This window comes from Hemitrygon akajei, chromosome 16 (genome assembly GCF_048418815.1).
Source record: "Hemitrygon akajei chromosome 16, sHemAka1.3, whole genome shotgun sequence".
NCBI classification, from domain to species: domain Eukaryota; kingdom Metazoa; phylum Chordata; class Chondrichthyes; order Myliobatiformes; family Dasyatidae; genus Hemitrygon; species Hemitrygon akajei.
This window is the reverse complement of record NC_133139.1, coordinates 87495815-87521958: the sequence shown is the minus strand read 5'-3', so window position 1 is coordinate 87521958 and position 26144 is coordinate 87495815. Positions and strand designations below refer to the sequence as shown.

Here is a 26144-nt window from a genome sequence, read left to right as displayed (position 1 = left end):
AATATCGAAGAGAAGTATTAATTGAGAACCTCGCTCACTTCCACAGCCTCCAGGCACATCTTCCCACTTTTATCTCTAATCGATCCTATCTTCACTTCTGTCAACCTTTTGTTCTTGACATAATTGAAGAATGCCTTGGGGTTTTCCTTTAACCTACTCGCCAAAGCCTTCTCATGTTCCCTTCTTGCTCTCAGATCCTTCTTAAGCTCCTTTCTTGCTACCCTATATTCCTCAATAGTCTCATCTGATCCTTGCTTCCTAAACCTCACATATGCTGCCTTCTTCCATCTGACTAAATTCTCCACCTCACTTGTCACCCATGGTTCCTTCACCCTACCATTCTTCATCTTCCTCACCGGGACAAATTTATCCCTAACATACTGCAAGCGATCCCTAAACATTGACCACATGTCCATAGTACATTTCCCTGCAAAAACATCATCCCAATTCACACCCGCAAGTTCTAGCCTTATAGTCTCATAATTTGCCCTTCCCCAATTAAAAATTTTCCTGTCCTCTCTGATTCTATCCTATTCCATGATAATGCTAAAGGTCAGGGAGCGGTGGTCACTGTCCCCCAGATGCTCACCCACTGAGAGATCTGTGACCTGACCCAGATCGTTACCTAATACTAGATCTAGTATGGCATTCCCCCAGTCGGTCTGTCAACATACTGTAACATGAACCCGTCCTGGACACAGTTAACAAACTCTGCCCCATCTAAACCCTTGGAACTAATCAGGTGCCAATCAATATTCAGGAAGTAAAAATCACCTATGATAACAACCCTGTTATTTTTGCACCTTTCCAAAATCTGCCTCCCAATCTGCTCCTGGGTATCTCTGCTGCTACCAGGGGGGCCTATAGAATACTCCCAATAGAGTAACTGCTCCCTTCCTGTTCCTAACTTCTACCTATACTGACTCAAAAGCAGATCCTGTTACATTACCTACCCTTTCTGTAGCTGTAATAGTATCCCTGACCAGTAATGCCACCCCTCCTCCCCTTTTCCCCCCTCTCTATCCCTTTTAAAACATTGAAATCCAGGAACATTGAGAATCCATTCCTGCCCTGGTGCCAGCCAGGTCTCTGTAATGGCCACTACATCATAATTCCATGTATGTATCCAAGCTCTCAGTTCATCACCTTTGTTCCTGATGCTTCTTGCATTAAAGTACACGCACTTTAGCCCTTCTACCTTACTACCTTTACACCCTTTATTCTTTTTCTCTTTCCTCAAAGCCTCTATATGTTAGATCTGGCTTTACTCCATGCCATGTTGGCCTGTGGCCTAGTGGATAAGGTCACTGGTTCGAGCCTTAGCTGAGGCTGTGTGTGTGTCCTTGAGCAAGGCACTTAACAACACATTGCTCTGCAGCAACACCGGAGCCAAGCTGCTTGGGTCCTAATACCCTTCCCTTGGACAACATCGGTGGCATGGAGATGGGAAGGCCTGCAGCTTGGGCAACTGCCGGTCTCCCATACAACCCTGCCCAGGCCTGTGCCCTGGAAAAATACCTTCCAAATCCATGGTCTCACGAGACTAACGGATGCCTATCTACTCCATGCACTAGACTTGCAGCTCTTGCATGACCTTTATCCTCCTCCACCTCACTGTCTGCTCTAACACTCTCTCTGGTTTCCACAAGGATGTTAGATTCAGGTTGCAACCCATCACCTCCAACTCAGGTGCAACCCGCCCCGTCGGAACAGGTCCCATCTTCCCTGGAACAAGGCCCAATTGTCCAGAAACATGAAGCCCTCCCTCCTGCACCAACTCCTTAGCCACGTATTTAGCTGCATTATTTGCCTATTTCTAGACTCACTAGTATGTGGCACTGGTAGCAATCCTGAGATTGCAACCCTGGAGGCCCTGTCCTTCAACTTTGCACCTAACTCCCTAAACTCTCTTTGCAGGACCTTCTCCTTCTGCCTATCCATGTCATTGGTCCCTACTTGGACCACGACATCTGGCTGCTCACCCTCCCTCTTGAGAATACTGAGAACTCAATCTGAGATATTGCAGACCCTGGCAACAGACCATTCAGCATTTTTGATCTCTTCCACAGAACCTCTTATCTGTCCCCCTAACTATTGAATCCCCTCTCACCACAGCTCTCCTCTTTTCTCTCCTTCCCTTCTGAGCTGAGGGTCCAGTCTCGGTGCCAGAGACGCAACCACTGCAACTTGTCCCTGGTAGATCATCCCCCACCAACAGTATCCAAAACAGTATACATATTATTGATGGGAAGGCCACATGGGTTCTCTGCTCATTCTGTCTAATCCCCTTCCCTCTCCTGACAGTCACCCGGCTACCTGTCTCCTGAATCTTAGGGGTGACTAGCTCCCTGTAATTCTTGTTTATTTCTGCCTCTGCCTCCCGAATGATCCAAAGTTCATCCAGCTCCAGCTCCAGTTCCAGTTCCCTAACTCAGTTTGTCAGGAGCTGCAGCTGGATGCACCTTTTACAGGTGTAGTCATCAGGGACAATTGTGCTCGCCCTGACTTCCCACGTACTGGAAATGGAGCACTCGACTGCCCTAACTGCTGCCTTCATTACTTACTCCTAAACTAATTAGATTAATTAAAGGAGCTTACCCGGCCCTACCTGAATGGGAGCAAGCTCGTCCTCAGACTCTGCTCGTCGAAGCCTCTCGAGCCAAAACCTTCCTACTCTGTCTCCCACACTACTACGTCGCCCACTACTATATTGCCCACTCTGTTAATCTGTTCACTTTTCAAACTCTCTCGCTGTCTCACGGGCCAACTTTCACGCGCTTGCGCAGTCGTGCCCCATTCAAACTGCTGAAGAAATTTCTATGAGATCCCCCCTCATTCTCCTGAACTCCAGGGAGTACAGCCCAAGAGCTGCCAGATGTTCCTCATATGGTAACCTTTTCATTCCTGGATTCATCTTCTCTGAACCCTCTCCAATGTCTGTATATCCTTTCTAAAATAAGGAGTCCAAAATTGCACACAATACTCCAAGTTTGGTCTCACGAATGCCTTATAGAGTCTCAACATCACATCCCTGCTCTTATATTCTATACCTCTAGAAATGAATGCCAACATTGCATTTGCCTTCTTCACCACTGACTCATCCTGGAGGTTAACCTTCAGGGTATCTTGCACAAGGACTCCCAAGTCCCTTTGCATCTCTGCATTTTGAATTCTCTCCCCATCTAAATAATAGTCTGCCTGTTTATTTCTTCCACCAAAGTGCTTGATCATACACTTTCCAGCATTGTATTTAATTTGCCACTTCTTTGCCCATTCCCCTAAACTATCTAAGTCTCTCTGCAGGCTCTCTGTTTCCTCAACACTACCCGCTCCTTCACCTGTCTTTGTATCATCGGCATATTTAGCCACAGATCCATTAATCCCATAGTCCAAATCATTGACATACATCGTAAAAAGCTGCGGTCCCAACGCCTGTAGAACTCCACTGGTAACCGGCAGCCAGCCAGAATCGGATCCCTTTATTCCCACTCTCTGTTTTCTGCCGATCAGCCAATGCTCCACCCACGCTTGTAACTTCTCTGTAATTCCATGGGCTCTTATCTTGCTAAGCAGCCTCATGTGTGGCACCTTGTCAAAGCCCTTCTGAAAATCCAAGTACATTACGTCTACTACATCTCCTTTGTCTACCCTGCATGTAATTTCCTCAAAGAATTGCAGTAGGTTTGTCAGGCAGGATTTTCCTTTCAGGAAACTGTGCTGACTTTGACCTATCTTGTCATGGGCCTCCAGGTATGTGTAATCTCATCCCTAACAATCGATTCCAACAACTTCCCAACCACTGATGTCAGGCAAACAGGTCTATAATTTCCGTTCTGCTGCCTCCCACCCTTCTTATATAGCGGAGAAACATTTCCAGTTTTCCAGTGGTGTGAGTGTGGAACGAGCTACCAGTGGCTGTTGTGGTTGCAGGTTCATTTGTAACATTGTAAAAGAAAATTGGGTAGACAGACGGATAAATGAGATATGGAGGGCCGTGGTCCGGGTGCACATCAATGGGCCTTGGCAGAAGGTCAGTTCTGCATGGACTAGATGGGTCGAAATGCCTGTTTCTGCGCTGAAGAATTCTACAAACACGAGTGAAACCTGTAACATTGCACATTTTAAACCAAGTTCTCTTCTGCGCACTTTGAACATAACACGCTGTGCAAAAGTTGATTTTGGGAGGCATGGATATGCAACCAATAAGGCCTGATCTCACTGAATATCCCGAACTCTCACGGTTCATTCACCCGTCGGTCCTGTTTGCTGACCATGAACCCAAGTTTTACTAGTCGATCGGTAGTTATGCAACAACTGTAGATGTAGGAATGTTAATAAAGATCCCTAGTCACGGCCCGAAGGGGAGCGGTCCGCGGAACCTCCCTCCCGGAAGCGCTGCCACCTCTTACATCGCTCGAAGCGCCAAGCAGATCAGTACTGGCTCTTCGCGTTGATTTCGGGACTTAAGTTAATAAATTCGTTCCAGGTTTTCGTTTGAGATTTGATTATTATGTATTTCAGGTCGATTTCCCTTGTCGCTTTCCTCTTCGTGGTAACAGGTAGGTAAATTGGTTTTAAATATGATCAATATGTTTGCACGGAGTCACGCAGCGTTAGAGAGTAACTGTACATAATAACTGTATATTTCGGATTGTGCGCTACTGAGCGGACATGGACCGTATCTCGTTTCCAATATCCTCGACAAAATTAATTTTGGCAAAAACATAAACTTTACGTTAACTTGAATTCCACTGAAGAATGGCGAGGAAGATAGAAATGAAAACTAGGCACCGAGCAAAATAGTTGCATGATTCAGGAATTCAATTTAAATTTAAGAATATATCTCATTATTTTACTCATTAGGTCAGAAGCATTTTCATTCCGTTTCTCAGTCCCTGGTCACTATTCTTTCAGTACTCTCTACACTCGATCACTGTTGTGCGCTGGGATGAGTCTGACCGCGGGTCCGGTTTTGGCTCAGTTTACAACTCCGTATCTTTGCGTAAAACTGCAATAGCCACCAAGGTGCACACAGCCCGAGTTCCTATACTTCCTTCCGATATAACAGTCTGACCAGTCACCATAACGCGCCTGATGCAAGGTCTCCACTGGAAACGCGTCAGTTCCTTTTCCCGACACAGAAGCGATCGACCCGCTAAGTTTGTCCAGCGGATCGTTTGTTGTTCCAGGTTCCCGCATCTGCAATCACCGGAGTCTCTATGTGACCATTCTGCTCTGGCACGACATCAAATCCCTCACAAATTCCCTTCCCGGAGTCCCCCAAGGGCTTTGGAGCAGCTGGTAGAAACATTTTTTAAAAAATTCAACTCCTGGAAATCTGAAATGAAGAAAGGTTTTCAACCAGAAATGTTAACTTTATTTTTCCTTCCCGGGTGCTTCCTGGTCTACTGGGTGTTTCCAGCATTTTCTGTTTCATTTCAGATGGAAGAGGCTGCCGGCAGCTTTTTCTCCCCCAATTTCTTAACCAACACCACCACCCAAAGGTGCCACACCAATCACAAAAAAGGACATGGGAGCTGGTGCGTGGGATTACCAACGCTGGTACATTCCCCACCTGGGTACACGTCATTCTGACCGGGAGATACACCCTGGCCACTTCATTAGGTAACTCCTGTACCCAATAAAGTGGTCACTGAGTGAATGTCTGTGGTCTTCAGCTGCTGTAGTCCACCTACTTTAAGGTTTGACAAGTTGTGCGTTCAGAGATGCTCTACTGCACACCACTGTTGTAACACGTAGTTATTTGAGTTATTGTTGCCTTCCTGTCAGCTTGAACCAGTGTCGACATTCTCCTGTGATCTTTCTCGCTAAAAAGGCATTTTTCACACAGAACTGTCACATATGATTTTTTTTGTTGTTTTTGACACCATTCTCTGTAAACTCTATAGATTGTTATGTGTGAAAATTCCAGGAGATTGGCAGTTCCTGAAATACTCAAGTCACCCCATCCAGCACCAATAATCATTCCATGTTCAAAGCCATTTAGATCACATTTCTTATCCATTCTGATGTTTGGTCTGAAGAACAACTGATCCTCTTGACCACGTCCACATGATTTTATGTTTTGAGTTGCTGCCACATGATCGGCTGATTAGATGTTTGCATTAATCAGCAGCTGTACGGGTTTATCTAATAAAGTTGGCCACTGAGTGTTTTCTGCCATTCCTTCATGATCACTGGGTATAAATCCTGGAACCCTTCCCCTACCTTCACCTGAAGAGCAGAGGCAGTTGAAGAAAACAGCTCAGGGGATATTGGGCATGGTCTGTAGTTGAATCACAAACAAGAGAAAACCTGCCGCTGCTGGAAATCAAAGTAATACACTCCAAATGCTGGAGGAACTCAGCAGACCAGGCAGCATCTATGGAAAAGAATAAACAGTCGATACTTTGGGCCAAGACTGTTCATCAGATGGTAGTTACCTGAAACAGCTCTGTCACAATATAGAAAAAACAAACAACTTCCTTCCCCTTTTGATGTGAAAAATACTCAGAGTTTCTCGTTGTGGCTCTTCAGAAAATCAATTTCCCTGTCCAACATTTAGATCTATGGTCCGTTTTGAGAGGTAGCCTTGACCTTCAGACACAAGAGGTCATTTCAAATTGTTAAGACCATAAGACAAAGGAGCAGAAGTCGGCCATTCGGCCCATCGAGTCTGCTCCGCCATTTCATCATGAGCTGATCCAATCGCCCCTTTAGTCCCATTCCCCCACCTTCTCATCATAACCTTTGATGCCCTGACTACTCAGATACCTATCAATCTCTGCCTTAAATACACCCAATGACCCGGCCTCCACTGCCGCCTGTGGCAACAAATTCCACAGATTCACCACCCTCTGGCTAAAAAATTTTTTTCGCATCTCTGTTCTGAATGGGCGCCCTGCAATCCTCAAGTCATATCCTCTCGTACTAGACTCTCCCACCATGGGAAACAACTTTGCCAAATCCACTCTGTCCATGCCTTTCAACATTCAAAATGTTTCTATGAGGTCCCCCCTCATTCTTCTAAACTCCAAGGAGTACAGTCCAAGAGCAGTGAAATGTTCCTCATATATTAACCCTCTCATTCTCGGAATCATTCTAGTGAATCTTCTCTGAACTCGCTCCAACGTCAGCACATCCTTTCTTAAATAAGGAGCCCAAAACTGCACACAGTATTCCAAGTGAGGTCTTACCAGTGCCTTATAGAGCCTCAACATCACATCCCTGCTCCTATACTCTGTTCCTCTAGAAATGAATGCCAACATTGCATTTGCCTTCTTCACCACCGACTCAACCTGGAGGTTAACCTTAAGGATATCCTGCACAAGAACTCCCAAGTCCCGTTGCATCTCAGAACTTTGAATTCTCTCCCCATTTAAATAATAGTCTGCCCGTTTATTTCTTCTACCAAAGTGCATGACCATACATTTTCTGACATTGTAATTCATTTGCCACTACTTTGCCCATTCCCCCAATCTATCCAAGTCTCTCTGCAGACTCTCTGTTTCCTCAGCACTACCGGCCCCTCCACCTATCTTTGTATCATCAGAAAACTTAGCCACAATGCCATCTATTCCATAATCCAAATCATTGATATACAACGTAAAAAGAAGCAGCCTGAACACGGACCCCTGCGGTACACCTCTGGTAACCGGCAGCCAACCAAAATGGGATCCCTTTATTCCCACTCTCTGTTTCCTGCCAATCAACCAACGCTCTATCCAGTAAATTTCCCATAATTCCATGGGCTCTTATCTTGTTTAGCAGCCTCATGTGCGGCACCTTGTCAAAGGCCTTCTGAAAATTCAAATACACAGCATCCACTACATCTCCCTTGTCTGGCCTACTTGTAATTTCCTCAAGAAATTGCACTAGGTTTGTCAGGCAGGATTTTCCTTTAAGGAAACCATGCTGAGCTCTGCCTATCTTGTCATATGCCTCCAGGTACTCCGCAACCTCATCCTTGACAATCGACTCCAACAACTTCCCAACCACCGATGTCAAGCTAACAGGTCTATGATTTCCTTTTTGCTTCATTGCCCCCTTCTTAAATAGTGGAGTGACATTTGCAATCTTCCAGTCCTCCGGAACCAGGCCAGAATCTATCGACTTTTGAAAGATCATTGCTAATGCCTCCACAATCTCCACTGCTACTTCCTTCAGAAAACCAGGGTGCATTCCGTCTGGTCCAGGAGATTTATCTACCCTTAGACTATTCAGCTTCCTGAGTACTTTCTCTGTCATAATTGTGACTGTGCATATTTCTATTCCCTGACACCCTTGAATGTCTGTTATATTGCTGAAGTCTTCCTCAGTGAAGACTGATGTAAAATACTCGTTCAGTTCCTCCGCCATCTCCTTATTTCCCATTACAATTTCTCCAGCATCATCTTCTATCAGTCCTATATCTACTCTCACCTGTCTTTTACTCTTTATATACTTGAAAAAGCTTTTAGTATCGTCTTTGATATTATTTGCTAGCTTCCTATCATAGTTAATCTTTTCCCTCTTAATGACCCTCTTAGTTTCCTTTTGTAAGCTTTTAAAAACTTCCCAATCCTCTGTCTTCCCACTAAGTTTTGCTTCCTTGTATGCCCTCTGCTTTGCTTTTACTTTGGCTTTGACTTCTCTTGTCAGCCACGGTTGCATCCTTTTTCCATTCGAAAATTTCAGCTTCTTTGGAATATATCTGTCTTGCACCTTCCTCACTTCTCGCATAAACTCCAGCCACTGCTGCTCTGCCATCCTTCCTGCTAGTGTCCCTTTCCAGTCAACTTTGGCAAGTTCCTCTCTCATGCCACTGTAATTTCTTTTACTGCACTGAAATACTGACACATCGGATTTCAGCTTCTCTTTCTCAAATTTCACAGTGAACTCAATCATGTTGTGATCACTGCCTCCTAAGGGTTCCTTCACTTCCATCTCTCTAATTACCTCTGGTTCATTACACAATACCCAATCCGGTACAGACGATCCCCTAGTGGGCTCAACAACAAGCTGTTCTAAAAAGCCATCTCGTGGACATTCTACAAATTCTCTCTCTTGAGATCCAGTGCCGACCTGATTTTCCCAATCCACTCGCATGTTAAAATCCCCTACAATTATCATAACACTACCCTTCTGGCAAGCCTTTTCTATTTCCTGTTGTAATTTGTAGTCCACATAACTGCAGTTATTTGGAGACCTGTAGATAACTGCTATCAGGGTCCTTTTACCCCTGCGATTTCTTAGCTCAACCCATAAAGATTCTATACCTTCCGCTCCTATGTCAACACTTTCTAATGAGTTAATATAATTTCTTACCATTAAAGCCACGCCACCCCCTCTATCTACCTGCCTATCCTTCTGATACACCATGTATCCTTGGACGTTCAGCTCACAGAGACATGCATCCTTTAGCCACATCTCAGTGATGGCCACAATATAATACCTGCCAATCTGTAACTGTACAACAAGATCATCCACCTTATTCCTTATGCTGCGTGCATTTAAGTATAACACCTTAAGTCCAGTATTTGGTACGTTTGGCATTGATTGCACTGCAACTTCATTGCACTACAGCTCATCCCAATGGCTGCAAATTTGCTCCATTACCTGTCCTTCCTGACATCCTTACTGCTCACTACCTTAGATCTATTTCTGTTTTTTCCTCTCCTCCGCTCCATCATTCCAGTTCCCATCCCCCTGCCAAATTAGTTTAAACCCTCCCTTACAGCTCTATTAAACCTACCTGCCAGGATATTGGTCCTCCTAGGATTCAAGTAACCCATCCTTTTTGTACAGGTCACACCTGCCCCAAAAGAGGTCCCAATGATCCAGAAACTTGAATCCCTGCCCCCTGCTCCAATCCCTCAGCCACGCATTTATCCTCCACCTCATTTCAGTCCTACTCTCACTGTCGCGTTTAAGAGCAAATAATTGGCTTCATCATAGAAGATGGATAGTTATGGGGCTTTTCTGACTGGAGGACTGTGCCCATTGGTGTTCTATCACTCCAGGGATCTCTTGTTTGTAATATAAATTAATAACTTGGATGAGCATGTGGATGGTCTGATCAGTAAGTTTGCAGAAAAATTGACGGAGTACTGGAGAGTAAGGCACATTGTCAAAGGGACAATGGCAGGAGTTACAGGAGATCAGCTGGAAATTTAGGCAGATAAGTGTGAGGAGATGCATTTTTGGACGTCAAATACTAGAGAAAAGTATACAATAAATGGCAAGACACTTGAGAGTATTGATGTACAGAGGGATCTTCGGGTGGATGACCATTGCTCTGTGAAAGTGGAAAGGGCAGTAAAGACAGTGTGAAGTGTGCTCACCTTCACTGGTGGGAACACTGAGCATGAACGTTGACAGGTACGTTCCAGCTGTACAAGACATTGGTTCGGCTATATTTGGAATATTTGTGTAGCTCTGGTCACCTCATTGAAAAAGGATGTAGAAGATTTGAATAGGTGCATAAGAGATTCATCAGAATGTTGTCTGGATTGTGGTGTATTATCTACAAGGAGAGGCAAGAGCATCAGATGCTGAGAGGCGACATGATAGAGGGCATGGATAGGGTAGAGAGTCATGTTCCTCCCAGGTTGGAAATGTCATAGTTTTAAGGTGACGGAAGGTTTAAGTTGCCCATGCAGAAGATTCATTTGGATTTTGCCAGACCATTCGTGGGTACAAATTTCTAGGCAGTGGTCGATGCAGCTACGAAGTGGCCAGATGTGTTTCCAATGGCCTCCACTGCAGCTTTGCACACTGTTGATGTGCTGAGAAGCCTCTTCTCAAGACTGCTGTTCCAGAATAATTAGTCAGTGACAATGGAGCACAGTTTGTTGTGGATCAGTTTTTCAGTCATTCCTGAAAATGAATGGAATAAGACATATTACACCTGCACCATACCAACCAGCTACAAATGGTTTAGTGTAAAGTTTTGTCTATAATCTCAAGAACGCTCTGTGAGCAATGTCATCAGAACACAGTACACTGAATCAAAACCTCGGTAATTCTCTCTTTGCATATCACAATGCAGCACAGTTCAAAAGCAACAACTCACCAGCTCTGCTCTCCTGGGACGTCCCTTGTGCTCACGCTTGGATTTCCTCAATCCCAGTCTCAGAAGGAGTACGCAGGATAAGCAGCGGGGACAAACTTCTAGACAATGAAGATAACATCTGATGCCATCTGGCAAGGACACATCGATCGGTTGAGGAGACCCGGTCCATTGTTACAGAAGAGAGGTGGCCAGAGCTCTCAGAACCACTTCTTACAGTCCCAGAGTCGAGTCTTACAACCACCTCAGAGGAGACAACACCTTATATTCCTTCTGGGTAGCCTGCAACTTGATGGCATGTACATTGATTCCTCAGGAAATTGCAACCCCCTCCTTCACCATTTTCCTTGCCTATTTCTCTCTTTTGCCTTATCTCCATACCTGCCCACCAGCTCCCTCTAGTGCTCCTCCCCCTTCCCCTTCTTCCATGGCCTTCATTCCTCTCCTATCAAATTCCTCCATCCTCAGCCCTTTATTTCTTTCACTACTCAGTTCCTTACTTCACCCCTCACCATCTCCCAGTTTCACCTATCACCTACCACCTTATATTTCTTCCTCCCCTCCCTCCATCATTTACACTGACTTCTCATCTTCTTTTCCCAGTCCAGATGAAGGGTCTCGGCCGGAAGTATTGACTGGTCACTCTCTTGCATAAATGCTACCCGGCCTGCTGAATTCTTTCAGCATTTTTGTGTGTGTGTTCACCGGAAACTGAAAGAGTTTCACCGCCACAAGGTTCACATGCCAAGGAGAGTGAACCTACTCCCCCCACCGTCAGGAAAAATTTTATTCCACAACAGTAAGAAATCTTTCATAATTTAAAATTTCCTCTGTTGTGGATGTCTACATGGTAGTTGTATTAGATAATATGCTGTATATTATTTTATCTATCTATATATATATATATATATCTATATATATAGATATATATAATAACCAGAGAGCAATACATTACATGTTTGAACTGAGATGCAGATACAAAGATCCAAACTGCACCCACGACTACACTAAATGTTTTCCATTTCCCTGTGTGTCTCTGGCAGATAAACTGAATGGATTTGAGGTTTTGGTCAATACAAGCCGTCAAGCGGTGGAATTCGGGGAGTCCCTGGAGGTGACCTGCAGTACAACGTGTAACAGCGCATCGATAATTATGGAATATAGACCAGGGTTAAATCCCATCAGAACTCCCGGTGATAAGTGGATTACAGACCGATTACCGAGTGTCCAGAGTTGGGATCTGACATTGCCCTGTACTGTAATCTGTCCATCTGCAAAACCTACAGTGAAGGAGGACAAACGGGTGGTCCCAGTGTACAGTAAGTGAAATCTCTTGTTCTGAACACATCCCATAGCAGAGTACAACAGGATGAAAGGAAGCAAAATGGAACTATGTATCATTTCAAAATGTTACACAGAAAGATGCTGTCATGTATCAGGTGAGGTACAGAACGGCCTGCTGGGAAATGGATTTACACTTCACTCCCCCACAATGAGTTCACAGTCTGAAAGGGGTTTAGATATTGACATTGAACAGAGATAATTCTACAGAAATGGAGAAAGGAAGTTCAGAGAGTCTTAAATCAGGGAACGTATGTTGCTATTTCACAGTCCAAAGTGTTGGGCCAGTGAAGGAACTGGACTTGCTTCACCTGAAGTATGGAATGTAGCAGATGATTAACCTCGTTTATGTCTCACTATCTGGGAGACTCATTGGGTAGTCCATTTCCCCAAGATGTTTGTGGGTGGCATGGTATTGCAGTGGTTAGCACAACACTTTACATGTACAGGTGACCCAGGTTCAATTCCTGTCACTGCCTGTAAGGAGTTTGTACATTCTCCCTGTGACCATTTGGGATTCCTTTGGGTGCCTCCAACATCACAAAGACGGTACTGGTTGGTAGGCAAATTGTCCTCTGATTAAATCAGGGGACTGCTGGGCAGCCTGGCTCGAAGCAAGGCCTATTCCGTGCTGGATCTGAATAAGGAAGTAAGTAAGCAAATAGTTAAGTAAATATATAAATAGAATGATTGATTACAAACTTGATTATTCTAAGCTCGCCTGACATGTTAGTCTACTGAGGAAGCATTCTCAGAGGTAAGAGAGATCAGAAGAGAAGAGTACTTCTGTTATAAAGTGTTTACCTGGGACCGTCAATGACCTGCACTGTTGATTTTGTGATTGTTTTTATTGATCAATCTGGATCTCCAGCTTGCCTATATGTGGTAACTATCATTGCATGTTTATTTGTTATTGGTCTGATCTACTACTTTTGGAAGAAAACAACCCAGCTAACAGCAGAAACCAAGCCCAACAATAATGCAAAACTCTCACTGGATATCCACAAGCATCTTCTTTAAAGAAAATTAAATCTGGAAGATAACGTACTGTCAACTACAACAATTGAGACAAGATTTAAATTGAAAACGGTAAAACAGATAAATTCCAGACCGATATTCCAATGATATTATTGAGCTACTGAATACAGTGCTGCAACTTAATCACACTCTACCATCTCATTCCTTGAATGCTCTGCATCCAGGCCATTACACCGATTCTCACAAACATTGTGTAGTCACTTGACTGCTGGTATCAGCACTGAAAATCACCGAGCTCCCAACTTCCCCATTCACCAGCTGAACTGATCGAAAATCAAACTGAACGAAGGACTATCGACCAGAATTCATACCAGTTTTCTGTTCCACAGATACAAAGTGCTGGAGGAACACAGCAGGTCAGGAAATTAATAATTAATCGAAACAGATGCGAAACAGGAGTCAATAAAGTTTGATTACCCCCTTATCCAAAATGAGAAAATCTGAAAACTTCCGAAAACCATTTATTTATTTATTTGTTCGTTTTTGAATGCTGACATGACATTACAAATGGAAAACTCCACAAGACGCTGTGAAAGTTCCCAGGCAATGCACAGGAGTCTGTGCTTCACGGGGAGTTCTGAGAAGTGACCTCATGTGTAATGAAGGATGGAAAAACACTGCATAAAGTGAAAAATGAAGCTCTCAATCATCTCGAAAAAGTGGATTCATCAGTGTCAGTGAACACGTGCTGCTTGATAGTATGCTGATCTTGAAACAAGCAAAGATATATCATGTCAAACTGAAATTGAAGGGATTTCTGAATATTCAGTGAGGTAATTACAGAGATTTTTAAAAAGGCACAACATTATATTTTTAAAGAGTTAAAATTTTAAAGACAAAGCATCTGCAGATTTTCTTGTGTTTGACACAAGTATAATCTAGATTTGGAATCTGAATGAATTTTGTTAACATGATTCTCCTTTAACAGATCGAAATTTAAGCGTTGTTCCACCTCCTGAAGTGCTGGAAGTTAACAAACCATATCAGCTGGAGTGCACTGGCCCGAAGGTCTATCCAAAGAACAGACTCCTACTCACCTGGCTCAGAGGGAGTGAGGTTGTTCAACGTAATTCCACAGAGGACCCAGGTTTCCCGGAAGATGGTCCATTGAAGAATGTCCTGAATTTCATTGCAAGTAGTTCAGACAATGGAATGGTGTACACCTGCTTGGCAGAGTTGATCTTGGACTCTAAAACGACCACACGGATCGCAAATGCCTCTGTGACCCTGCAAACGCACTGTGAGTTCTATTTTGAAATTGAACTGCCCCCATCACCCTTCCACATTGGTTAAGAATTGACAAAAATAAGCAATGAGTGGCCCTGTTTCAAATGCTTTCACATTTCTTGTTTTATCCGTTCAGCAAACTTGTTTATCTTGAACTGAGACTGAAAGTTTACAACTTCAGAGAATCATGCAAGTGGAAGAGATTATTTGGCTGCAGATCACTGAAACAATTCCAAACTCCTGCAAATTCGGCACTTTTACCCGATACTCCCGTGTCCCTCTTGGTGGTCAGTGCAGGTGGTGGGTAATAGACAGAGTTATAGAGAAGCACAGACCATCTTGTCTGTGTGGAACCATTTAATCTACCTCCTCCCATCAATCTGCATCAGCTGCTTAGCCCTCCATACCCCTACCAGCCAGATACCTATCGTAACTTCTTTTAAATGTTGAAATCGCGCTCACATGCACCACTTGATTGGCAGCTCATTCCACATTCCACTGACATAGCCAACTTCTGTTACCCATTTCTGATTTCCCTTACGGCACTGCTAAGCTTCCCTCGTGAACTAATGCCGTCGGTCTGGTGAAGGTATTTGTGCAAAGCTTTTGGTGACTCAGTAACCGGTGAACAACTGGAATAAACAGTATTCCCACATCAGGGAGCAAACACCAAATGACTGTGTTGGCTTTGTTCTGCTCTTTGTGGGTGGAGCATACCCGGACAGCTTTCCACATTGTGCTCCTGTAACTCACTGAAACATTTTGTCTCGAGGTTTCCTGTCACCTGGCCAGCCTGTTAACAAAGGTCAACATAACTCTGTCCTTCGTAGGTTCCCTTTTGAGCCCCAAGTTTCCCTGTTCTGTGACAACTGGTTTTGCAACGTCACAAACTAGAGGAACACATCTCATTTTCATTTTTCAATCTTTTTATTGATTTTCAGTAAAAGAAAATACAAATCAGAGAAGTTTAGCAAACAGATAATACAAAAGACATATAAACAGCAGTAAAGAATCATATATTGTCAAAATCAGATAGATATAATATTACGCTGTTATATATACAATGTAATCAAAAAACCACAATGCCTCTTAACAAATCGTGAAAGAAAAGATAGGAAAATTTTATTTAATAAAAGAGAAAAAAAACCACTAAACTAAATTGGAACAAAAAAAAGAAAAGAAAATAAAAGAAATGAAAGATTGGGCAGTCCATTTGAGGATAAAATCAGAAGAAAAAGAAAGAGAGAAAACATCCTTCCAGTCACCTCCGAACCTTCATGGATAAGGATCTTCCCTAAAAAGAATAAAGAAAAATAAATAAATAAATAAATAAATCATATTAAAATATTGAATAAAGGGTCACCAGACTTGCTCAAAATTAAAAGATGTATCAAAAGTCTGGCTTCTAATTTTCTCCAAGCTTAGACATGACATAATGGAGGAGAGCTAATAAAAAAACAGTAGGCGGATTAGAATCTTTCCAGTATAACTAGATAGCTCTCCTAGCCTGTAAAGTTGAAAAGGCTATCACATGTTGAGCAGAAGCAGATACTCTACCTACTTCCTCTGGAATAATCCCAAAAATTGCCGTAAGTGAATTGGTTTGAACATCCACATCTATAACTTTAGATAGTATTCTAAACACATCCCTCCAAAAATTATTTAAGCCTACATAGGACCAAAACATATGAGTTAGAGTAGCCACCTCTGCATTACATCTGTCACAAATAGGGCTTCTATTAGGAAAAATATGCGCCAATTTATCTTTGGACATATGGGCCCTATGTACTGTGGTGTGCACAGATGGATGAATTATTAACTAGATAATAAACTTTACTCCATTGATCATCTGAAAGTGAATGTTGAAGTTCTATTTCCCAAATGCGTTGAACCCTATCATTAGGTAACATGCGAGCATTCATTAACTGTTAATCATTTTTGAAATGGTTTAAGCTGAAAAATAGCATAAGCCAAATTTGCAAAGTAGGCCAAGGGATAATTTGCTAGAAAGTCACGTTAAAAAATTCCTAACCTGTAAGTATTTTTAAAAATGTGTATTAGAAATGTCATATCTATCCATTAACTGTGAAAAAGGCATTAAACAATCCTGTAAAAACAAATCTGAAAAGGTTCTTATTACCTTAGTTTTCCATAGTAAAAAGCCTTATCCAGAGTTGATGGTTTGAAAAAAATTAGAATAAATATTACCAGAGAGTAAAAAATTATTTAATTCAAAAAATCCACGAAACTGAAACCAGATTTTTAAAGTATGTTTAACGATAGGGTTGAGAGCTTGTCTACCTATTCTGGAGATCAAAAAAAGAAGGGGAGCTCCTAATAAAGAAGCTAAAGAAAACCCTGTTACCAAATTTTCCTCCAAATGTAACTATGGAGGGCAATCCTGGTTATCTATATCATAAATCCAAAAAGTAATATAAGGAATATTAATTGCCCAATAATAAAATCTAAAGTTTGGTAAGACCAGTCCTCCATCTTTTTTTGATTTTTGCAATAAAAGTTTATTCACTCTAGAGCGTTTGTTATTCCAAACATAAGACAAAATCATAGAATCTATTTTATCAAAAAATGTTTTTGGACCAAAAGAGGGAACTGCTTGAAATATATATAAAAATTTTGGTAAAATAACCATTTTTATAGCATTAATTTGACCTATCAATGATATCGACATAAGCAACCATTTAGTAAGTGCTTGTTGAGTATATTCAATTAGAGGGGAGAAATTATACTTTTATAGATCTTTAATATTTTTAGTAATTTTAATACCAAGGTAAGTGAAATGGTTTTTAGCAATATTAAAAGGTATTTGATCATAATAATCAGAATAATTATTAATAGGAAATAAATCACTTTTATGTAAATTAAGTTTATATCCAGAGAAAATACTAAATTCTGTAAATATAGATAGCATAAAAGGAATAGATTTCCTAGGGTTTGAAATGTAAACTAATAAATCATCTGCATATAACAAAACCTTATGTAATTTATCCCCTCTCTTAATACCCTGCACAGAATTAGAATCCCTAAGAGCAATAGCAAGTGGTTCGAAAACCAAACTAAATAATAAAGGATTAAGAGGACAACCTTGACGGCTTCCTCTATATAATCTAAAATAAGGAAACTTTTGATTATTAGTTACATCTGCAGCCACCGGGGCATGGTAAATCAATTTAATCCAGGAAATAAATCCCGGGCCAAAATTAAACCTCTTCAAAACCTGAAATAAATAAGGCCACGCCGCCCTATCAAAGGCTTTCTCTGCATCCAGATATACAATACATTCAGATTCTTTGACTGAGGGGGAATAAATGATATTTAACAGTCTTCGAATATTAAAATATGAGTACCTATTTTTAATAAATCCTGTTTGATCATTTGAGATAACATTAGGCAAAGTATTTTCAAGTCAATTAGCTAGAGAGAACTTTAAATTATTAGTCTATTAAGTCTATTAGGTAGAGAGAATTTTAAAATCTACATTCAATAAAGAAATAGGACTATAGTGTAACCCCCTGGGTCGCCTCAGGCTCGTGCAGCTCGTTCTCGTCTAGGGGGAGCAGCCTTCGGCCCCGCCAAACTGGGTAATCAGCTGGTGTGGATGCTGTGTGATTTCCCCGCCTCGCCCAAAAACAGACAGTACACCATATGCGATTAAATGAGTACAATTTATAAAGGTTACTATAACTAAGTGATTAATAACGATACAGTATATCTGAAGGAAAAAAATAAAGGCGCCAAACTTATCAAAGTCCAAACCACTTCGTGCACAACCGTTGGAGCTCAATTACTGAAGTCTTCTGGCCACCATTCGATCCCCTCCGAACTCCTCGACTCGCAGCCCAGGACCATCTGAAGTGGTCAGCCAAGCACATCTAGCTTTATCTCCTCTCCTCAGAGTACCTCCTGGCCTTGGACCCCCGCTTGGGGTCCGTTCCTCGCCCAGTTTACAGCATCGCATCCTCTCTCTCTCAACCCCTCGCACCGATCTCGCCAAAAGCCCGCCAACAATAGCTCACAGACTCAGAAGAAAGAACAACATTAATCCCAATTGGTTTACAAAGGAATACAATTCTCGTTATCAGTAAATTTTAACCCAAACAAGCTTCCAGCACTCTCTCGCAACAAAGCATTCCTACTTTTAACAAAACAAAGAAGCCATTTTCGAATACATACACAGTAACAAAGAAAAAGAAGAAATCCCCTTTACAATAGGATACACATTCCAGTGGGTCTTTTCCTTTTTTCGGAATCAATGAAATTAATGCCTCATAAAAAGTGTTTGGAAGGTTGCCAGAGGATATAGAATCGGTAAACGTTTGATGAAGATGTGGTATAAGCATTTCATGAAAAGTCTTGGAAAAGTCTACTGTATAACCATCAGGTCCCGGAGCTTTCCCTAATTGCATAGAGGATGTAGCCTTGGCTATCTCCTCTTGTTTAATAGGTGCATCTAATATATCAACTTCTTGAGTTGAAATTTGAGGTATATTAAACCTTTGCAAAAATCTATTCATAGTAATAGTATTATCAGAGAATTCAGATTTATAAAGATTAGAATAGAAATCCATAAATAACTTATTAATTTCATAAGGATCTAAAGTTTCAATTCTATCTGGTCTATGAATTTTTAAAATCTGTCTTCTGACCATCCCAGCCTTAACTGTCCCACCAAAAGCTTAGCAGATTTTTCCCCATGTATATAAAATAAACTTTTGGATTTAAAAATTTGCTTTTCAATGGGAAAAGTCAGAAGCAAATCATACTGTGATTGAAGTTCGACCCTTTATTTATATAGGTCCTCAGTAGGTTTAACTGAATACGCTTTGTCTATCTCTTTAATTTTATTAATAAGCACTGACAATTCCGCTTTAGTTTTCTTTCTCAAAGCTGCTGAATATGAGATTATCTGTCCCCTAAGAAAAGATTTCAACGTGTCACATATAACCAGGTTTGACATTCCTTCAGTTGTATTAAATTCAAAAAATATAGAAATTTGCTCCTTAATAAAACTAACAAAAGCTGGATCATATAACAATACGGGATTCAGTCTCCACTGTGACATTTTCAAAAAGCTATCTGAAAGCTTCAGGGTTAACTTTAAAGGCGCGTGATCTGACGGCGCAATGATGTCATATGCACACTCAACAACGGAGTATTACAAACGTGTGTCTAAAAAAAAGTAATCACTTCAAGAATACTTATGATGAACGTGTGAGAAAAAAGATAAATCTTTATCGTTGGGGTGATTATATCTCCAGATATCAACCAGGACATATTCTAATAAAAAATAATTAATACAGGCCGTCACTTTATTAGGAAGCGATGGATTGGTTGATGACCTGTCAATCGCCGAATTTAAACAACATTTAAAGTCACCACCCATGACCAACTTATATTCATTCAAATTCAGCAACTCAGAAAAAAGTTTCTTAAAAAAAATCAGAATTATCTACAGGAGGTGCATATACACACACCTGAGCTACCTTTTGCTCACATAATAAACCAGTAACAATTAAGTATCTACCAATCGAATCAGTAATAGTATTAAAGTGTACAAAAGGGATTTTGGGGCTAAGAAAGTAGCTCTGAAGTAGCCTCTAATTTTATTATCTGACAGCGAATGGTACAAAGGCCCTTTCCAAAATTGGAAAAATCTGTCCTCACCCTGTTGCCGTATATGATTTTCTTGCACAAAAATAATACCTGCGTTAAGTGTTTGTAATTTCTTAAAAATCTTTTTACGCTTAATGGGGTGGTTCACACCGTTCCAATTCCAAGATATTATATTAATTTTATTAACATCCATGTTTAAAATTGAATTTAATATTATATAAAAGAAATGTTACGCAAGCACAGATTAAACCAAAAGACACGGACACAACCAGGAGTGACGTACTTACGAGAAAAAAAAAATCCATCAAAAGAACTGCCTGATCAAGAAAGAAACCTGCTCTACTAGCCCCCTCACCCCTCCCAAAAGGTGAGAAATCCAATGACCAATAGGCTGGCCACATGCTAAACTAATAACCCTTGACCCTATTCTCCATTTTGCAGCTACGTATATTAAGTTAAAGCAAAAATACCACGCAAAATACCTATAATAAAAAGCACAAACAAAGTTCAACCACTACAATGCTATGTCTAACAATAATAAAAAACATAATCGGCAACAGCCATCTTAAAATCAGCTGAAGTATCTTAATCACATATTCAAAAAAGAATAAATCCGAGCAAATAATATTACAAACAATGTTCTTTCTCTCGGAAAAAAAGAATAAATGAGTATATATATAACAGACCTAAAACTCTCTTAGTATTGAAACAAATAAAAGAATTTAAAAGATTTATACACGACAGGTCCTGTATGGACCATTAGAGTATAATACTATAAAAGTTCCATACAAAACAGTTATGTATATACTAATTATTAATAGGTTAAAAAAAGTTTAATCAGCCACGTCCCATACCAGAGACTAAAAAAAAAGTATAGAATAAACTTAACTCAGAAATCCATAAACATCTCATACAACAAAATACTTCAGAATTATCTATTGAGTAATCGGGTTAACTTTAAGATTTTATTCAATAGGCTGAACTTTAAGATTTTTAATGTACTCCCATCCCTCCTGGGGAGAGTAGATTCTCAGTGACTGACACTTTTCAGGAAAGATCATCAGCCTTGCTGGGTAGCAAAGGGAGGGGTATAAATCTAATTTATACATTTCCCTCATGACTTCTTGGTATTTCCTTCTTTCGGCAGAGATTTCAGGAGGATAGTCTTTGACTGTACGAATTTCTGCCGATTTAAAGATTAACTTTCACTTTTTTCTGGCTTCCTTGGTTGTATAATAATGCAGAGAAAGTACAATTGGTCGAGGATGTAATTCGGATGAACGCCGAGAAAATGGAATTCTATGGACTCTGTCAATTAAAGGGCTAGCTTCCCGGGTCTCACTAAAAAGTGAGTACTACATATCTGAGAAGAATTTTAACAGATCGCCAGCTTCAGTATTTTCAGGCAGTCCTAAAATACGCAAATTCCTCCGACGCCCTCTACTATCTAAATCAACCATTTTTTTCTTCGTTTTAGGTAGTTCCGAGGTAATTTCATTGATTTTCTTTTCCATCGAAGATATCTTCATTCCTTGATCTTTAATAGTTTGCTTGAATAGATCATGTTCATTCTCAATTCGGGTTGTAGTCTGCTGAAGTGTTTGAAGCTGAAAGTCCAGATTTTTCAGAGAATCTTGAACCGTAGAGATAGCTTTTTCAAACTTCCTGTTTGAGCCCGTCAGCTTATCAATCTTGGTTTTAAGCCACCCGAATTCCGACTTCATGTCTTGTATTGAAGAAAATATTCCTGCTGAAGTAACAAGTTGCTCCGCCTTCTTGGTTTCTTCCATTTGTTCCGTTTCAGGAAAAGTCTTGCCGCTTCTCAGTTCAATACCAGAACGACTTTTTTCGGCCATTGTAATTAAATCGTAAATCCTTCAGTCGAAGTAATAAATCATCAAAGCTAAAAGGGATCTGTCAGCGGGATATAGAGTATATAAAAAAGGGAGCCGCTAAGAATGCGACTTACTCCATACGCTGCAAAATGGCAAATCCAAGATTCTCATGTTGTCACTCATCTCAGACATGTGCCCTCGTGTTCAAAGTTCAAAGTAAATTTACTGTCAGAGTTCATACACGTCACCACATAGAACCCTGAGGTTCATTTGCCTCTGGGCATCCTCAGCAAATCCACAGAATAGTAACTAGAACAGGATCAATGAGAGATCAGAAGGCAATAAACCACAAATACAAATTGAAATAAATAGCAATAAATAACCGGAAAATGAGATAACCAAGTTCAAGGTCAATGTAGTATTCTGCACTGAGTGTATTCTGCCATTCATTCAATATCACTGGGTATGAATCCTGGAACTCGGACCCCCACCTTCACCTGAAGAGCCAAGGCAGTTCAAGAAAGCAGATCAGGGGATACTGGGCATGGTCTGTAGTTGAATCACAAAGAAGAGAAAATTTGCAGATATATTGCAGAATATTTGCAGTATAAGAACCCTGGCATCACTACCACTGGTTGCCAGTTTGTTGGTCTATTCCCATGTGATAACCTCGTTTCCTGACCGCTTAGAACTGTTAGTACTAAGTTCAGCTCCAGTTTCAAGATATTCCATGAAAACCTCATCTCCCTGTCAAGACTCGATATCAGAGCTCTGGGTCAAGATTCCTCCTGTTTGATGTTCTACATTCACACCTGCGCAAGCATCCCAACTCAATCCCCATGCCTTTGTCCTGCACTTGGGTTCTCCTCAGTCACTCCGTGTAACAGAAGGAGTACGCAGGACAAGCAGATGAGGCAAACGGTGGGCTCCTCAAACAAGGAGGCTCAATGTTTCACTCCTCAACAAGGACTCCTGCTGAGGGACTACAGTGATGATCAAAAGAGGGTAATTGGAAATTATAGAATTGGACCATTTCTACACAATGGAGATAACATCTGATGCCATCTGGCAAGGACACATCGATCGGTTGAGGAGACCCAGTCCATTGTTACACAAGAAAGGTGGCCAGAGCTGTCAGAACAACTTCTTACAGTCCCAGAGTCGAGACTTACAACCACCACGGAGGAGACAACACATTATATTCCCTCTGGGTAGCCTGCAACCTGATGGCATGAAAGTTGATTTCTTAGGAAATTGCAACCCCCTCCTTCACCATTCTCCTTGCCTGTTTCCCTCTTTTGCCTCATCTCCGTACCTGCCTACCAGCTCCCTCTAGTGCTCCTCCTCCTTCCCCTTCTTCCATGGCCTTCATTCCTCTCGATCAAATTCCCCCTTCCTCAGCCCTTTATTTCTTTCACTACTCAGTTCCTTACTTCACCCCTCGCCATTTCCCGGTTTCACCTATCACCTACCACCTTATACTTCTTCCTCCCCTCCCTCCATCTTTTTACACTGATTCTCATCTTCTTTTCCCAGTCCAGATGAAGGGTCTCGGCCGGAAGTATTGACTGGTCACTCTTTTCCATAAATGCTGCCCAGCTTGCTGAATTCTTCCAGCATTTGTGTGTGTGTGTTCCCCGGAAACTGAAAGAGTTTCACCAACAAAAGATTCACATGCCAAGGAGAGTGAATGTACTCCCCCCTCCCTTGTCAGGAAAATGTTATTCCACAACTGTAAGAAGTCCTTCATAATTTAAAATTTCCTCTGTTGTGGATGTCTACATGATAGTTGTATTAGATAATATGCTGCATATTATTTTATTTGTATATATATATATAATACCTAGAGAGCAATACATTACATGTTTGAACTGAGATGCATTCTAGATTGAGTTGGAGTTTTTAGCTAAGCAGGGACGGGTGTAGTGGTTTGAATATTTCAGTAATATTTGTTTAAGCATTCTTTGTTTGTTTACATAATTCATTCTGGTTCTATGTAAGAAGTTTGTGAATGACACACGTCATTATGTCACTGGAACATGTGAATGCCCCATGAAAGGAAAATGAAACGGAAAACTCGGGACTCAGTCTGGTGAATCTCCTCTTCACTGCCTTCACTGTACATCCACCATCAGGTACAGAGATCAAAACTGTACCCACGAATACACTAAATGTTTTCCATTTCCCTGTGTGTCTCTGGCAGATAAACTGAATGGATTTGAAGTTTTGGTCAATACAAGCCGTCAAGCGGTGGAATTCGGGGAGTCCCTGGAAGTGACCTGCGGTACAACGTGTAACAACCCATCGATCATTGTGGAATATAGACCAGGATTAAATCCCCACAGAACTCACGGTGATAAGTGGATTACAGACCGATTTCCGAGTGTCCAGAAATGGGATTTCACAGTGCCCTGTACTGTAATCTGTGTATCTGCAGGAAAACAAGTGAAGGAGGACAAACGGGTGGTCCCAGTGTACAGTAAGTGATATCTCTTGTTCTGAACACATCCCATAGCAGAGTACAACAGGATGAAAGGAAGTAAAATGGAACTATGTATCATTTGAAAACGTTACACAGAAAAATGCTGTCGTGTATCAGGGGAGATAGAGAATGGCCTGCTGGGAAATGGATTTACACTTCACTCCCCCACAATGAGTTCACAGTCTGAAAGGGGGTTTGATATTGACATTGGACTGTGATAATTCTACAGAAATGGAGAAAGGAAGTTCAGAGAGTCTCAGATCAGGGAAGGTATGTTGCTATTTCACAGTCCAAAGTGTTGGGCCAGTGAAGGAACTGGACTTGCTTCACCTGAAGTATGGAAAGTAGCAGATGATTAACCTCGTTTATATCTGACTATCTGGGAGCTCATTGGGTAGTCCATTTCCCCAAGATGTTTGTGGGCGGCATGGTAGTGTAGTGGTTAGCTCAACACTTTACATGTACAGGTGACCCAGGTTCAATTCCCATCACTGCCTGTAAGGAGTTTGTATATTCTCCCTGTGACCATTTGGGATTCCTTTGGGTGCCTCCAACATCGCAAAGACGTACTGGTTGGTAGGCAAATTGTCCTCTGATTAAATCAGGGGACTGCTGGGCAGCCTGGCTCGAAGCAAGGCCTATTCCGTGCTGGATCCGAATAAGGAAGTAAGTAAGCAAATAGTTAAGTAAATATATAAATAGACAGATTGATTGATTACATATTTGATCATTAGAAGCTAGCCTGACGTGTTAGTCTACTGAGGAAGCATTCTCAGAGGTAAGAGTGATCAGAAGAGAAGAGTACTTCTGTTATAAAGTGTTTACCTGGGACCTTCAATGACCTGTACTATTGATTTTGTGATTGGTCTTATTGATCAATCTGGATCTCCAGCTTGGATATATGTGGTAACTATCTTTGCATGTTTATTTGTTATTGGTCTGATCTACTAGTTTTGGAAGAACCCAACTTACAGCAGAAACCAAGCCCAACAATAATGCAGAACTCTCACTGGACATCCACAAGCATCTTCTTTAAAGAAAATTAAATCTGGAAGATAACGTACTGTCATCTACAACAATTGAGACAAAATTTAAATTGAAAATGGTAAAACAGATAAATTCCAGACCGATATTCCAACGATATTATTGAGCTGCTGAATACAGTGCTGCAACTTAATCACACTCTACCATCTCATTCCTTGAATGCTCTGCATCCGGGCCATTACACCGATTCTCACAAACATTGTGTAGTCACTGGACTGCTGGTATCAGCACTGAAAATCACCGAGCTCCCAACTTCCCCATTCACCAGCTGAACTGAACGAAGATCAAACTGAACGAAGGACTATCGACCAGAATTCATACCAGTTTTCTGTTCCACAGACACAAAGTGCTGGAAGAACACAGCAGGTCAGGAAATTAATAATTAATGGAAACAGACACGAAACAGGAGTCAATAAAGTTTGATTACCCCCTTATCCAAAATTACAAAATCTGAAAACTTCCAAAATCCAATTATTTATTTATTTATTTGTTTGTT

General features: G+C 41.3%; 1 protein-coding gene across 3 annotated transcripts in view; it reads left to right on the top strand.

Annotated features, from left to right (window-relative positions):
* The first annotated feature begins 4360 nt into the window (after positions 1 to 4360).
* The window catches only part of LOC140740263 (vascular cell adhesion protein 1-like), a 53944-nt gene continuing 32160 nt past the window's right edge, over positions 4361 to 26144 (top strand). For 2 of the 3 annotated variants that reach the window (XR_012101816.1, XM_073069383.1), the window contains exons 1-4: positions 4361 to 4559; positions 12094 to 12369; positions 14358 to 14669; positions 24326 to 24601. Coding sequence is in view for 2 of the 3 variants with exons in the window: in XM_073069383.1 (XP_072925484.1) it covers positions 4511 to 4559; positions 12094 to 12369; positions 14358 to 14669; positions 24326 to 24601 (913 nt within the window). In the remaining variant the exon portion in view is untranslated. The remainder of the gene's footprint in view (positions 4560 to 12093; positions 12370 to 14357; positions 14670 to 24325; positions 24602 to 26144) is intronic. The other variant, XM_073069381.1, reaches the window with a different exon arrangement.